The following is a 17,298-nucleotide window of genomic DNA, read 5'->3' as shown; positions in this document are numbered from 1 at the left end:
GTGTTGAAATCAAATCTGACAGTGTTAATTTGGACATGCTAGATTTGCTGTGTGGTTTTTCTTTCAGTTGCTCTATTGCTGTGTACTGCAGACGCATAATGTACTGTGTCCTGCTCCAGAGTGAGTTCGATCGACTTTACAAGAAGACATCTTTTCAAAGTTTATCATATTAGTTATATTTTGCTCTCGTGAGAAAGAAAATATTGCTAAAATGTAAAGATATATTAAAGACTTTCTCCACTTAAAATTAAGTTTATAACTTTTCACTAACATAGTGATACCAAAAGCTTGTGTTACCTACAGTTAGCGGTGCTTTTTAGGTACACAGCAAGTATATCATGTATTTGAAAAAGCTGTTGTGATTGCATCTCATAATGTCTTCTGCCAGCATTTATCAGACTCATGGCTAAAATGATAAAGATTCCTACCTTCCACTGCCAACATCACCTCAAAACACAAAAAGGAGTTTGCATCATTATCCAAAGTAAGAAACCGAGTGGGTGTAATTGTGGACGTGACAAATTTTCACTTAGTTATGACCTTACTCAGTATGAGCAAATGACATTTTGTTACTGTTGACACACACACACACACACTGTAAACACTTTCATTCCATATCTCTAAAATGTTTTCTTGAACCCTCAGCCTTAAAGCTGTAATGACCAAACAAAATAGCTTTCATATTGGGCTGGGTTTTGAGCTGGATCTCACAGGGAAAGAAAAACACATGTAATCATTGGCATAGAGTAAATAGAGTAAATCTTTAGGCAACAGCAGTCTGTGAAGAGACACTGTTTGGCACAGTAGAACTGCCTGTGAAGCTAAATATAGCTGCCACATTTGTTTAGCGAATTATTCCTATGCAGCATCAGCAATCGAATCTAGTTTTGTATGTCACATCTTCTTCTTCTTCTTCTCCCCCCTTTAGGGATCACCACCGTGGATGATCTGCCTCTGTCTCACTCTGTCTCTCTGTCTCACTCTGCATATCCTCCTTCAGTGCATCCATGAACCTTCTCTGATTTATTCATCTCTCGGCCGCTCCATATTCAATCTATCCTTTGTCCAGTATATCCCCTACCCCCTCTTCTGCACATGTCTTAACCTTGTCTTCAAACTAGTCAACCTGAGCTGTCCCTCTGAAATATTGATTTGTAAACTTGTCAGTCCTGATCACTACCAATAACAATCTGAGCAGCTTCAGCTCTGCCACCTTTAGCACCAAACTCCTGTCTTGTTAGCGCCACCGTCACTAAATCATACATCCAAGCAGGTCTCACTACCATTTTATAAACCTTCCCTTTCCTTCTTGCTGCTATCCTTCTGACACAAATCACACCTGACACTCCACCCACTCCACCCTGCTTACATGCACTTCTTACCTCTATCGCGCACTGTCCATTGCTCTGGATGGTTGACCCCATTCGACCCTCACTATCTCTACTGCCTGCATGCTCACCTTTCTATACATCTTCCTCTCATTCACACACATGCATTCTGCGTGGGCTTTCATTCCTCTGCAAACATCATAGTCCACAGAGACTCCTGCCTGACCTCATCTGCCAACCTGTCCTTCAGCACTGTAAACAATAAGGTTCTCAGAGCCGATCTCTGATGTAATCCCAACCCCACCTTGAACCATCCATCGCTCTTACCTCACCCTGTCTCGCTGTCCTCATACATGTCCTGTACCACCCTCACATATTTCTCTGCCACTCTGGACTTTCTCATGCAGTACCACAGCTTCACTCTTGGGACCCTATCATATGCTTTTTCTAGATCCACAAAGACACAGTGCAGCTTCTTCTGATATTCTCAATACTTCTCCATCACCACTTTCAAAGCAACAAAAGCACCAATTGAAATATTTGAAGCTGAAGTACTGAAACTGGTTTCTAAATGAAATTATGATGATGATTATTTGACTTGTCTGCTTCTTTACAACGATGCCAACATCCCCTCTGGCCAGGAGTTTGGTCAGTTAACCCAGCGGTCCCCAACCTTTTTTGCGCCACGGACCGGTTTATGTCCGACAATATTTTCACGGACCGGCCTTTAAGGTGTCGCGGATAAATACAATAAAATAAAATTAGTACCGGTACCGAAAAAAGAAGATTTATTCATAACACACGTGAAAAGACCCAGGAAAACCAAGTTAACGATAAAAACGATAACAAAATAACGCTGAAAACCGATAAAAACCCTGAAAACCATACATTTCACACCTGAGCCTCAACTCTCGAGGCCCGGTACCAAACAACCCACGGTCCGAGGCCCGGGGGTTGGGGACCGCTGAGTTAACTGACGGCCTACGGTTCCCAGGAGGGAGAGCATTTCACATTTTTTGGTGAAATAAAAACAAATATTTGATGGTTCACCATCAAATTGATGACTTTCATCAGATGTAAACCTTGGGCTGAATTGGGTTTGAATTATATTTGATCCCCTGTCTTTTCACCACTATCAACACCGTTAGGTCAAATTGTAGATAATAAATACTTAATACTGACAATAAATACTTTACTGTATGTTTATCTATCATGTAATGACCGTTCATTTCTTTTTCATGTCCTGCTCCCTGAGCTTGTAGTGAGCTGTGTTGCTCAGCAGGTAATATGCTTTCTTGCTCCAATTAGGTCAGAATCATTTTCACATAATCAGATTATAGTCAGACAATTTAATTTCTTGTTGTTAATAACTTCTAAAATTGTTATTAAATTATACCGTAGTTAAAGACAGGTCTGCGTTTGCTCCACCTGTCACCGTGTCTGTTTGCTTCTGCCTCGTAACACAAGAAAGGATGAGTGTGAGTCTTTGATTCATCTTACAGTCAGTTACCTGAATAGTGTCGCACTGATGTTCACAACTGCTTTTTACTGCAGGGAAAATGACACATTCCTTGTGACCTCATGACAGTTGTGGTGTATAAATAAATCATACTGCTTTTAGCAAAGTTTGACATCTCTTTCTTTATATTTATATTAAAAAAAATCTTTTTAGAGGACCGCATCTACAGTGTGATCATTCTGAATGAAATACGATTTCCTTCTCTACACTTGAGTTGGTTCCTTCTCTCATTTCACCATCGCTACTCTCTCACCCCGAAAGTCTCACTTGGATCCTTTTTTTTTCATGATAGCTCACACTTATATATTTCATAGTTCACACCTGACCTGGTAGAGCAAACACTGGGGACTCTGTGTTTTCACATTGTCATTAAATACTGTCACTTTGTAAATAGAATGAAAATAGAGAACCACACGTGAAGTTGGAATAAAAGAAAGGAAATAGATCGGCTACAAGGCAAAACATAAAAAATAAAAAAATAAAATCCACACAGAAAAAGTGGGCCATGTATTCCATGTGGATCAAACTAGCAATGAAAAACTCTTCAAAGTGATAAATAAAAAAACAAGGCTGTTTCACACACGAGCAAACGTTTGCTTGTTATATCATGAAAGAGATTTGTCTCCTATCAGGAATTAGTAGGTTAACATTTGACCCAGATACAGCGGAGATCTGAGGTTGTTCATTACATCAAAGACTTTAAATTAAGCTTTCTCATTTAAAAAGAAAATGATCTTTAAAATAACACACTTTTTCACTGAGTGGCTTTAAGGCTGAGTTGGCCTCATGAGACAACTGAAATATGCAACTTGTCTCCTATTTTCTTATTGCAGGCTATTCAGATTCTTAATAAAATTCCAAAGCTTGTTGCACTTGGCAACTTTTTGTGCTACAGTGTCCAGCATTGTTATTTCCGTCTCTTCATGGAGAACCTTTAGACCTGTATGACATGTTTTTATTCTGTGAGCAGTTTTCTAAAGATACCAAGTCCTACATACTTCCCATTACACAAAATCATTTAAAACTACAGCATCTCTTAGAGATTAGTTTAGTTTCCAAGAAGTAAGTTTGTGTTGTGATAGCTATTTCTGCTCTCGGGCTGTGTTGGCAGCAAAGAGATTTGCACTGTGTGCAGCACACGAGATAACATGTGACTGTCCTTAGTGACCTGCACAGGCTGGCAGATACTCTCAGACTTTGCTATGTAACTGCTGAAAGTGTCTGTTAATCTATGCTTAGTCTGATCAACGAATTTAGCATTTCAATCCTATGACTGTCATCGCTTTTATAATTGTCACACTCACAGTGGTAAGGTTTTATTTAAAGGAACAAGTGGACCCAAAGGAACTAGAGATACTTTCTTTCTATATTTATACTAATATAAATATAGAAAGAAAGTATCTCTAGTTCCTTGTGGACTTAAGGCGATGCAGTGGTTAGTACTGCCATTTCACAGCAAGAAGGTCCTGGATTTGAATCCAGCCTCGAGCCTTTCTGTGAGGAGTTTGCATGTTCTCCCCGTGTCTGGGTTGTCTCCAGGTATTCTGGCTTTGTCCTACAATCCAAAGTAATGCATGGGGTTATCTAAACCAGCTAAAGGTATTAATGTGGATTTAAATATTTGTCTGTCTCTATGTGTTAGCCTTGTGACAGACTGGGATAGTGATCATTGGGTTACAAAAAAAATCAGATAAAAAATCCCTGCAGTCAGTCACCAGCCAGTGGTTTTTTGTGGTCCCTCACAGTTGTTGACATATTTTTTTCCCTTCTGTGACTGGGACCTAAATGGGAGGCTTATTTGAGACAATCTATCAGGTTTTCTGTTGCATCATTTAAGGCTTTCTTAAAGGCTTTATACAGATTTTCCTTTTTTACATATGCAATACGCTTTTGCTGCTGAGAATACAAATAAACAGACTTCAGTATGAATGAAGTGCAGCTGAACAAATACATAATGTAGTTCAATCATACTATTTTTTCTTATAATTATATTTGATTTCTTTAATATGACATGGATGAGGCAGAGTGATAAAATAGATATTGGTGTTGCATTTATCTGGTGTGATTCCTTGGTTTTGAAGATAGAAGCAGCATTCAAAAACTGTGGGTGTATAATGGATGCAAGTGGGTGACAATGATAATTAATCTTTTGGTCTACACTGACATGATGGCATGGCACAGCTGCTGTAGATTCATGATGTGTTTGAACTTCACCAGGTTATGTCGACCATGTGTGCATGAAAGAATGGTGAATGAACTGGTACTTTTACAACACATTTTAAGTCAGGTAAGCAATCAAAGCACATTCTACTACAAGTTTAATTCACCCAGTTACTCATATATTCATACAGAACTTTGTGACTTTTATGTCTTTGAAAAGCACTATATAAATAAACCTTACTTACTTGAGCCACAGCTGACCCATACATTGATGCATCCAGTGGCTGGTTGGATATTTGCATCATCAAGCAGTACTTAATATAGAGGCCGGTAAGTGTATATCACTTTTTCAAAATTTAAGTTCTTTTTGCTTCTGAGACCAATAAAAACGTTTTAGCTGACAAGGTCAGCAGATGACTAATGCATTCATTACAACTCAATGTTACCCAGATGAATTCTGGGGTATAATGCTTGTTTAATGCTTAATAAAATCTGTTGGCCACATACAGAGAAACCCCCCGGCCTGAGCAATGTGTGCATTCTTTTGAAGTCGAGGGTCTAATGATAGAAAGATAAAACTTGCATCAGGAAGTAATGGCAATAATGGCATATAAGGACAATGACTAAAGAATTTTGATTGTGCTTTACAATGACAGCAACCCAGCAAACTTACAGTAATCCTCCTGAGGATTATGATAATGTTGACACTATTACCCATGAGTTCAATAAAGTCCAAAAAGTGGATTGAAGAGCAGATAAAAAACAAGGTTGAGTGGTAGGTGTTACAAGAAAAGGTGCTTTAACTGAAAACGTACCTAACAAATCTTTAATCTAAAACAGGGAGCTAGAAATGACCTGATAAAGACAGAGGGAGAAGAAAAGGCTAAATACAGATTAACACAAAGTCAGTGATAGAGAGAATGAGAACCCCAACTAAAACCAATCCAGTTCTTCATCTGTTTCTTACTATATGGAATAAATTGTACTTATTGGTGGCTGAATGGCACCACAAGCTCTGGAGGCAATGAACACAGCCCAAGCAGAGCCCAACTGAAACATTTCAGAGCAAAACCAAAACTGTCTGGCCACCCAGTGCTGGGAAGCAGCTGAAGTCAGCTGTCTCTCCAGACTGCCTGCTGGGAAAATACAGTTTTACTCCTGGAAACAGATGAGAATCAAAGTTGGCATAGATGACAAATGATAATTTGGAAATGAGAGGGAGCGTGCAGATTGACAGATTTAAAAATGGGAGAGGAGAAGGAAGAGAGGCTAGATAGAGGGGAAGCAAAAGAGAAAATAGGGTTATGCTAATTTGAATGGATGGGGAGATTAAATAGAGGCATATCAGGTCATGTGCCTTCTAGAGACAGGGCCCTAATCCCCTTCTCCTGCTTCTTGCAGCTCTACTTCGCAAACATACAGTACAAATGAACACACTCGCACATATTCACATACACAAGATGACGTAAAAAGACTGGTGCACTGTGGAGAGCATTTTAGATGACAGTCGGGAAAATGGAGTAAGACATCTGGAACTGCAAGGAAAAGAAGAAAGAGTGAAGAAACAACATGTGTAAAATATTTTATTTTACTTTTTTCTTCTGTTACCAATGCACGCTGTTGGTCCTTCTGGAATATTTACTTTGAGCAAACTTCACATGTGATAAGGATTTGTTTTATTTTTTATTTTTTGCAAAGTCAAGGCTTGTAATCAAACACATATTTACCTTTAAACCTGAATTAGACATCAAAAATACACCCTGAGAGACAGAGAATCAGCAAGCATATGGAAGACAGAGTATCATAAGTAGAGTGAAAAAGTACTTCCTTAAGCAAATATTAAAAGATGATGCTTTAAAATAGATATCAGCAAGAATCCTGTCATGACATGACAGCAAAGGACATCAACTTTGTCTAATAATAATTATTTGGCAACCAAGTGTTTTCAGTGGCTAATAAATGTAGTAAAAATATCCATACAAATGTGGACATTCAGTTGTACATACTTATTTGATGCTCAGCTGATGATATTTGCAAAGCAAGAAATAGATAAAAAGCACAGATGAGTTCTGTGTCATGTAAAAGGGCAAAAAAATCTTAATCATCAGGAAATGATTACATATACCTATGCAGTATCAAAATGTATGCACGAAGGTCATAACCTCACTCTGTTCATTTCTAGAGCTGATACTAGCTCACACACACAGTTACGCAGAGGAGCCCTTGAGAGTCCTTATCAGCTTTTTCATGCATTTAAGATAAGATAATATGGTCTTCAATTTACATAATTTCCTGCTCCAAAATAACACAACATTGCAGCAGAAACTGACAAAGGCAGGCTCTGTCAGTGTGCTGTTAAACTGCTCAAGGCCAGCTATGATTATTTCAGACAACTGCCACTAAAAAAACTGGGACATGGTGTACAAACATCATCTTCCTAAGATAGAATATTTTGGTGAAGATAGATAAATAGGTAGAAAATATTGTATAAAAACATTTCATTGTGTATATTTTTAAATGTGCACATAAATAAAACTAGACAGGGCAGCATCACAGCGTGATATGTTTCCCTATGCTCATTGTCAAAGTGTTTAGTTTTCAGTACAGTATCTAAATATTAATGAGTCATTAGCAGTCGGTGCCACTGCTTTGTTCTGAGTCCTTTCTATAATTAGCTTGTTTTTATGGAATACATTACACGCTGTATACAGGTTGTTGCAACAAACACAAACGACCTTGCATGATAAGAGAAGTTCTATTATTGGAATGAAAAGAACTTGTCAACTATAAAACCAGACAGTTTCACATGTAAGGCTGATAATAAGTGACAGACACACACACATAGAGGCAGGCAAGAGAGGGGAGGAGCTGTCCTTGGTGCTGAATCAGCCACCTGTGCTTTGCTGCTGGTGCTCTTTGTGAACTGTCTACGCACATAGTATTGTATTGTTTTAAAATATACTCTTATTTTCTTCTTGTTCATTTCAATTTTTTTAATTAGACTTTAATTTTAAATACATAAGATAAAATCTATAAAATCAAATACTTGCACATATTTATGAGAAATAAGTTGGTATAAGAATAGTATGCAAGTACAAGATAAATCAGTCCTGGGTATGCATCAGATAATTTGCTGATTTGTATCCATACGCATGTGCAGACACCTGCTCACAAAATTTAGAAGTGCAAACCTTTTATAAACACGGTTGCATTTGCCTCCATACCTCCACTATGCTACTTTAGTGTCCCTTTAGCTTTAACCATTGTTCTTGTGGTGTACAAATAAACATTGTATTGCACGAAATTCAGCCTTATTGCCTTTCATTTTTCATCAACCCCTGCATATTGCCCCAGTAGTGAATGCAGTCTTGCTTTCAGGAAACTGAATGAGATCATATTGTACGCAACCGTTTTCAGTGGGGGAAGAAGTTTCATTTCACTAATGAAGTAATAATATTACATTTGCAGGCTTGCTACCAATATCCTGTGCATCAGGAGAAGTGTATTAGCATCGCACCGCACTTAAACATCAACAACATAATCATGCTATTTTTATATGCGATATATTGGAATTTTCTACCACGTGCAATATTGTGGAGATAATCTACTGTTTGCTGGAGCAAATTTAAACAAGTCAAAGTTGACAAAGTTTAATTCCAAATAATAAAACCACTTTTTATAAACACAGTTAGCTAAGAAATCTTTCACTGAAGGAAAATAAGCTGTCGAAACACATCATTACAATGTTGAGCGACCATTCGAGACATTTACACTATTTTATTGGCCCTTACTCTCCATTGTAGGCAAAAGCGTAACAACAACACAGACGCTGAATATCTAAATACGATGCTTATAAGGAGAATTCAACAGCTTTCACCTGAATCTGGTACTGCCCCTTCATCGTCATCATTTTCCAGCCTATAGAATTCAGCTCCTCTGCTGCTTTTGGCGTAGTTTCGTTGGTCTCGACCAATCAGGACGAGCGGAGCACTTGTGACGGTGAAATCAAAGTTGTTGTAGGAGCGCGTGTGCGAGTGAGCGAGCGGAGAAAAACTGGCCGGTGTGAGAGAGAGGAGAGAGGCGGCGGAGGGAAGTGGACGAACCGGCTGGCTGCAGCTGTTGGATATTTTTCCCACCGTGTCTTCAGAGCGAAAAAAAGGACAGAGAGAGCTTTAAAGCGTATTCCTAGATGGCTGCTGTCCACAAGTTAGCAGTCAGAATCGGTCCAGGGTCGCTGCACGAGAGACCGTAGGGATGCTTGCACCTCTGCATGCGTAGTTTCCAGATTCCTCTGTCGCTGTGGACTTGCCAGTTTGGTTGAGTTTTCCTGAGGAAGGAAGATTTTTTTTAAACAGAAAATGACAGAAATAAGCGAAAAGGAGAACGAACCTCAAAACCGGGACCTTCACCGACCACAGGCTACTGTGCCTAGTCAACAAGAATCAAAGGTAACGGAACACACCTGTGTAAAAACTGCAGGATTTTTTTTTAAAGCAATAATCTGTTACTGATAGAGGAATGTTTTTATATCATTTTCTTTACTGTTTTATTTAGCGGTCTTTCAGTTTAAAAGAAATAATTTTTAATATGTAAATTGGGACTAAGTGCGAGTATTTACTTTCCCACGAGGCTAATTCTGTGGCGGCTTGCATAACAACCCTAACCCGCTTTAATTCAGGTAATTAGCTTGGCCTCAGAGTTGGAGAGCAGAGATTACACAGAGGGGTGTAAGCGTTGTCTGGTATGTGTGCACAAAATATCAAAAGCTGCAAGTAAACAAAGAAGAAAGGTCCTTATTGCTTGTTTAGCTTAGGTCAGAGAAGGATCATTTGTGTACATGCTGTAAATATTAGAAGTACAGTGTCCCAGAAGAGGAGTCCTCCCTGCTGCCAAACATGGAATCCAGTCGCCCTTTTATAACACCTCGTGTCTAGTTAAATGGATGTGCCAACACTTCTTCTGTGCTTTATCTGCTAATGTTGGCTGTTATTTGATTAAGTACATTAATTTAGGCATATGAGACTAGACGTACAGTGCATTAGTTATCACTAATGTACACATGGAGGCTGGGAAGAGAGACTGCAGCAGCCAGCTTTAATAGTCTGCAAATAGAATTAAACAAGTCTCCCCTTGAAGTAGGTTTAATTTTGTTCCACTCATTTGTGCTCCAGTTCTCTCACTTAAATCTATGCCCTGAGAATACCTGAACAAGGTTTGGATGCTAATGCTTGTTTTCAGGGACCCTGCTTGTTTTGAGGTTAAATTGATGAGTCCAATATCCTTGGCTAAATTCAGAACCATTGTCATTGTCATTACTACTGCTCCTGCGATTAGCCTTATTTTAATCTTGTAATATGAGTTCATTGTAGTTCTTTCTGATGTAGTGTTTTGGTTTTCAGCCTTGTATACTGCCATCTTGGCTAAACTTCCAACCTCAGTAGGATTTTCCCAAATAAGTGGGGGGAAAAAGTGAAAATAGAAAATTTAAGGTCAGCTTTTTATGGCAAATGGCCTTTTGGATGCAACCCTGAAGGCTTCTGTGTCCTCCAGGATAATAATAATAATGTTAATATTAATATTAATAATAATAATGGTAATAATAATAATAGTAGTAGTAACTAAGAACAACTAAAAATTTTTTTAAAAAGGACATGGAAAACCCTCTTTAAAATAGGACCAAATTATCTGGAAAACAGAGTGGTGCTCACATCAAGGCATCGAAAGCATGGAGGAGACAAACATCTGATGACATGAAGACTCTAGTGACACTTAAAGTACAGGGTGGGCCATTTATATGGATACACCGTAATAAAATGGGAATGGTTGGTGATATTAAAGTCCTGTTTGTGGCACATTAGTATATGTGAGGGGGGCAAACTCCTCAAGATGGGTGGTGACCATGGTGGCCATTTAGAAGTCGGCCATCTTGGATACAACTTTTGTTTTTTCAATAGGAAGAGGGCCATGTGACACATCAAACTTATTGGTAATGTCACAAGAAAAACAATGGTGTGCTTGGTTTCAACGTAACTTTATTCTTTCATGAGTTATTTACAAGTTTCTGACCACTTATAAAATGTGTTCAATGTGCTGCCCATTGTGTTGGATTGTCAATGCAACCCTCTTCTCCCACTCTTCACACACTGATAGCAACACCGCAGGAGAAATGCCAGCACAGGCATCCAGTATCCATAGTTTCAGGTGCTGCACATCTCGTATCTTCACACCATAGACAATTGCCTTCAGATGACCCCAAAGATAAAAGTCTAAGGGGGTCAGATCGGGAGACCTTGGGGGCCATTCAACTGGCCCACGACGACCAATCCACTTTCCAGGAAACTGTTCATCTAGGAATGCTCGGACCTGGCACCCATAATGTGGTGGTGCACCATCTTCTGGAAAAACTCAGGGAACGTGCCAGCTTCAGTGCATAAAGAGGGAAACACATCATCATGTAGCAATTTCAAATATCCAGTGGCCTTGAAGTTTCCATTGATGAAGAATGGACCCACTATCGTTGTACCCCATATACCACACCAAACCATCACTTTTGTTGTTCCAACAGTCTTGGAGGGATCCATCCAATGTGGGTTAGTGTCAGACCAATAGCGGTGGTTTTGTTTGTTAACTTCACCATTCACATAAAAGTTTGCCTCATCACTGAACAAAATCTTCTGCGTGAACTGAGGGTCCTGTTCCAATTTTTGTTTTGCCCATTCTGCAAATTCTGTGCGCCGATCTGGGTCATCCTCGTTGAGATGCTGCAGTAGCTGGAGTTTGTAAGGGTGCCATTTGTGAGTAGCTAATATCTGCCGAAGGGATGTTCGACTAATGCCACTCTCCAGTGACATGCAGCGAGTGCTACGCTGTGGGCTCTTGCTGAATGAAGCTAGGACAGCCACTGATGTTTCTTCATTAGTGACAGTTTTCTTGCGTCCACATTTTGGCAAATCCAACACTGAACCAGTTTCACGAAACTTAGCGAGCAGTTTGCTAACTGTAGCATGGGAGATGGGTGGTCTCGTAGGGTGTCTTGCATTGAAATCTGCTGCAATGACCCGGTTACTGCACCAGATATCAACACAATTTCAATCCGCTCCTCACGTGTTAACCTCTTCGACATGTCAATGGCTGTGAACAAAGAGAAACTTGTAAATAACTGATGAAAGAATAAAGTTACATTGAAACCAAGCACATCATTGTTTTTCTTGTGACATTACCAATAGGTTTGATGTGTCACATGGCCCTCTTCCCATCTGTCATTTTCCATTTTTCACTAACTAGACTTCAACCAAATTTGCTCTGACTAGTATTTCTTAAACTTGTGCCCTGGAGTGCTAATGTATACTTTCCTACATTTAAATCTAGTTTATGGTCTCTGCACTGGTAATGTCACACCAAACGTGACATTACTACAGCACCGTATCCATATATGCTGGTGCTTGAGGCACTGGACTTGCTGCAGTCTTAAAATGAAGGTGTTACCATTCAGAAGAAAGCTCTGTACCAGCTCTGGTGCAGGAGTAAAAGTTGGGAGGCAAGTTTTCCCTAGAAAGTCTTTTTAAGCTGTATACAGGGTAACAACAGCAAGCATAAACTAGGTGTCATGCTTCTGCCTGCCTTGCTCTGCAGTTTTGTCACCAAAGTTGTGTCGTTGTGAGGTGTAGTTACATTTTTTGTCATGTAAGGTGAAGTGGAGGGTTTCAGAAGAGTTTGTTGTGTTTGCTTGTGTTGTACCTCTGGTTTAGATTTAACAGAGGGTTGTTGCCTGCTTTGTAACTCCGAAGTTTTATTTTATTTTTAAATGGATTTGCCAATCTGTTTTTCTCCGAATTGAATCAGAGTAAATTTCCAGTGACTAAACCAGCTTAAATCCCTCACCAACATGGATCTAAATCTCCAACAACAGCTTTAATTGCAGCAAATATCACAATAACAAATCACATTATACTCGTCTTTTGCTGGTCATCACCACAGGGACCTGAAACAGGCCTGGCAGGAAGGGCTCTTTGTTGTTGTTACTTGACTACAGACGGCACAATGGATGGTGGGCAGTGAGGTGCGGCATGAATTTATGAGACAATCAGCTAGCATATGTTTGCTGTGTCCTGCTAGTGGCTGGGTCATAATTCATGCGAATGCTTGTCCAGACAAAACAGAAATGGGAGGAAACAATCCTCTGAGCTACGTCAGCCATGTCGCCCCGTTGTTTGCAAAACCAGCTGCTGGCACCGTGACCTATTCCCATCTCACAGAAGAATAAGGAAGAGGAAAGGGGAGGGGAAAGATTAAATATGTGTTACAACTGGGGTCTCTTTAAGAGTAATCTACTTGAGAGTATCTGTAGAGATTTACTTGCTTTTTTTTCTTCTGTCACTCTGAATATTTTTACTTAAATCTTTTAATTTCATAACAGTTTCTTCCTTCTGCTCTCGCCCAGTTTCCCCCGTTCTGACTTCTAACAACCAATCTTTGTATTCTTTCTCATCTCTTTAGCAGCTCTCCCTTATGTCTCACTCATTTTCCCCTCTCTCGCTCTCTCTCTCCTCACTGTCCCTCAGCTCTCAGAGTATTTATTGCATTGCTAAGTGGGCCCACTGGCTTTCTTGAGTGCTTCTAATAGAGCTAGTGACAGAGAATGAGTAGTTATTCCACCTCCTCCACCTACGGGCAAGGTGATTGCTCCAAAAATATTATTATTCCTCTCTACTCACTTGGAGCACATGTTGTACAAGTTTATTCAGTATTGAATTTGCTTTTGCTTTTGGCTTGTTGTGTCATGTAAATGCACTTTACATTAAGCTTAGTTTAAAATTAAGACCAAAAACAGGGAACTCGACATCCTGGCGCTGTCCAGAAGCAGCAAAATCAATCCTTCTAGCACCTCTATGAAGACCAACAACTCAACAATTATGGCACACAACAGTCTCATCGCGGCACGAGTTGTTAAAAACTGTAGTTTATCATGTCTGTACGGTTGCACGTAGTTACAAGGCTCCAGGCTGTTTTGCCAACCTCTGTATAAAAGACACCTTTAAGGTTTTCCACTACTGTTTTTTAGCATCACAGATTCTGGAAGCAGCTGAATTTAGCAACCAATTTAGTAACCTTTTAACAAAAGTACGCAAGCAATTTGCTCCATATTTAGTTATTGTGCTCATTCTATAGCACATTTGATCATGCACACACAGGTATGGAGAGGTCCAAAAGTTGAAGTCCATCCCAGCTAGTTGTCATCTCAAACATAATACTCCCGAGGAACTAAAGACCCAGTCGATTACTTTACATTTGGATGTTAATGTCTTCCCAATAACAGGAAAATCCTTAATGTTAGCATATAGCTCATAATCTAAAATTCTAATCTGATTATTATCTGATATTCCCATGTAGTATCATTATGTAGTGTTGGCTTTGGCCCATCAGCTGACCCGTCCATTCATCCATCCATGGTGACCATAGCTCAGTAGGTAGAGCAGGTTGTCTATTAATTGGAAGGTTGGTTGACTGGCTGTTCTAGTCTGCATGCCAAAGTATTCTTGTGCAAGATGCTGACCCTCAAGTTGCTCTGCAATGTGTTCATTGGAGTGTGAATGTGTGACTGTTAAATAGAAGGTGCATAGGAAGAAAAAAGCTGCTTGTATGAATGGGTGAAAGAGGCATGTAAAGCGCTTTGTGCTCAAGTAGAATAGAAACGTGCTCTATAAGCACCAGTCCATTATTGTTATGACTGCTTATAACACAGTTACCTCTTATTTCCATCCGGGTTACTGGGGCAGCAGTTTAAGCAGAGACGTCCAGACCTCCCTCTCCTTGGACACTTCCTCTAGATTTCTGGTAAAGCACTGAGGTCTTCCAACACTAGCTGAAAAACAATTTCCCCGGCTTGTTCTAGGACTGCCCCGGGACCCCTCCCTGTAGGACATGCTGAAAATGCCTCATGCAGGACATACTTAGGAGGCATCCTTGTCAGATGCCTGAACCAATTCAGTTGGCTCCTTTCAATGTGGAGTAGTGGCTCTATTCTGAGCTGTAATGAACTCCTCACCCTTTCTTAGCCCAGAATACTCTACAGAGGAAGCTTGATTCTGCGATTGTAACCATGATCTTTCAGGATCTACCCTCTGCTTGTGACCATTAAATGTTAAATATCTAACTATAAACCATAAATTATAAATGGCAGTTGAATATGTAATGATTTACACAAAGTGGGTGTCGTGCAGTATTGTGCATCTGCAGATGAGACTTATTATTATTATCATTATTATCATTATTATTATATTAACTTCGACTTCTGTTACTCTTTGTAGTTTTTTTTTTTTTTTGCACTTTTTAATGGATTTTTTGGATGTGGGGGGGGCTTAAAATATCCCAGGAGAAAAACACGGTGTCACAAGTACAATATGAAAAAAAAAGAATGTATTTTTTTTTATATCAGAGCATGTAAACCTATTGCTGTAGAAAAATAAAATTTAAAACATGTAACTGTTCATAATATGGGTTCTTTAAAACACCACTTTTGTTAAGTAGTGGATAAAATGAGAGCTGTGCTCAGAATCAGCTGCTACATAAAGTTTAATATTCACATTAGACTTTGCGTGCAATTGCTGACAGTGCTAGGTGCCCCGGTCCATAGGGAGTTACACGGACCACCAAATTTTCAGCCAACACAGAAGACATTTTTATGGAGGTAAAGTTATAGCGCAATTTCTGTCTGACTTTGCCCTTCAGTCACTTCTCAGAGCTCTCCTCCTTCTGCTGTTCCTCTCACTAACTTGCTTATCAGCTTTTTTTTCCTCCTCTTTAACTAATTAATTCTTTGCTCTCCTCTTAGAATATCACTTTCCTTTCTCTTTCATAATTACTCTGGGCAATTTAAATAAACTTGTATTTGAAGTTCATCTGTATATCTTTCTTTTTTAGCGTTTCCTGTGCCATAGCTCCCTATTTCTGTACATGGTGACTTTTTCCAAAGTTCAGAGTAGATAGATAGTTATGGGTGGTTGAAAGGATAAAGATGAATTAGGGACTGGATTTCAAGCCGGAGTTAGCAGAATTGACTGAACAAGAGGAAAAGCAAAAAAGAGAAGCGTGACAGTTATCATCATATTATCAATAACCAGAATTTAGATGGTTAAACTAAACTATAGGTTGCACTTATTTTTGATCAAGACTTTCTTTAAAGTGTTCATTAGAAACATGAATTTTAAGATTAGCAATATTTCCACTTCATGAAACAAACCGCACATAAATGCACTGCAGCAAATTGGATAATGATGATCTTCTTCAATAACATTTTGTATAACTAAACTCCTTTTAATGAGCACTCAGTTCATACAGCCTGATTATACTGTGTAGATGATGTTTCTGGACAAAGTGTATTCCGTCTCCTTGTGTTTGTTTCAGCTGCATTCCTGCTGGAAATATCATTCAATTAAAAGTGAGTGAATGATGCATCTTCCTCCTGACAGTCTGTGATGTGTTGTTTTTTGTCTGTAAGATAGATGGATTTGTCCTTCTGACCTTTGAAAATAACTAGAGAGAAGCTTGCAGGGAAGGCAGATAAATGGTTGGGAGACACAGATATTGACAACAGCAGGATTCTCCACAAACTGCAAACTAATAAAACAACTTCTCATTCTTTACAGCCTCACTGTTATACTTATGTATCTCGCATTGTTTTGATTGATGATGAAGTCAGTAAATTACTGTCCTTGATTGAGTTCAGAAATGTTGCTGATTCAGCAGAGTCCCGTGTACAATGTCAGCGAGGAATAAGCAGGGACTTTGTTTAGTACTGACCTTAGGTTATTGCTTTAGGGATAGGGAACTTCTAGGTTATTTTCTCTTTTCAAATATAAAGCTGTTAATGTAATGAGATGGAAGAATTGAAAGTTCATAATGAATAGTTTTCATCTTCAGCTCTAAATGGCAGACTTGCCTTGACCAAATGTGGGGATATGTGTACATGTGTGATGTAAAATAAGATGAATTTATAACAATTACTTATCCTTAAGTTGCTTGTGTTGCTTGGCAACTATGATGTAACTTAGTCATCTACTGAAGAGGGTACTTCTAGTACTGCATTGACATTAAATTAATAAAAATACAGCCTTGACTTTTTCTCCAAGACTGAGACAAGTTTATCAGAGTAGGACTGTTACGTTCCCCCCCCGGCGGGGGGCAAAGGCAGGCCGGGGACAGCAACACTGGACAACCACAATCAATGAAGGAGGAAGACCACAGAGCAGTTAGGTATCAGGCAGAATTTAATGGTTGGACAGTCAATCTTAA

The 17,298-nt window shown here is 39.2% G+C and overlaps 1 protein-coding gene across 1 annotated transcript in view; it reads left to right on the top strand.

Moving 5' to 3' along the window:
• The first annotated feature begins 9,024 nt into the window (after positions 1-9,024).
• LOC102305550 (SH3 and cysteine-rich domain-containing protein 2) overlaps positions 9,025-17,298 on the top strand; it is a 47,789-nt gene continuing 39,515 nt past the window's right edge. The window contains exon 1 of the mRNA XM_005919669.3: positions 9,025-9,455. Coding sequence (XP_005919731.1) covers positions 9,366-9,455 — 90 coding nt within the window. The 5' untranslated portion in view covers positions 9,025-9,365. The remainder of the gene's footprint in view (positions 9,456-17,298) is intronic.

This window comes from Haplochromis burtoni, unplaced genomic scaffold, assembly GCF_018398535.1.
Source record: "Haplochromis burtoni strain Fernald_Lab_line unplaced genomic scaffold, NCSU_Asbu1 Contig_37, whole genome shotgun sequence".
NCBI classification, from domain to species: Eukaryota; Metazoa; Chordata; class Actinopteri; order Cichliformes; family Cichlidae; genus Haplochromis; species Haplochromis burtoni.
This window is presented reverse-complemented; position numbering and strand designations above follow the sequence as displayed.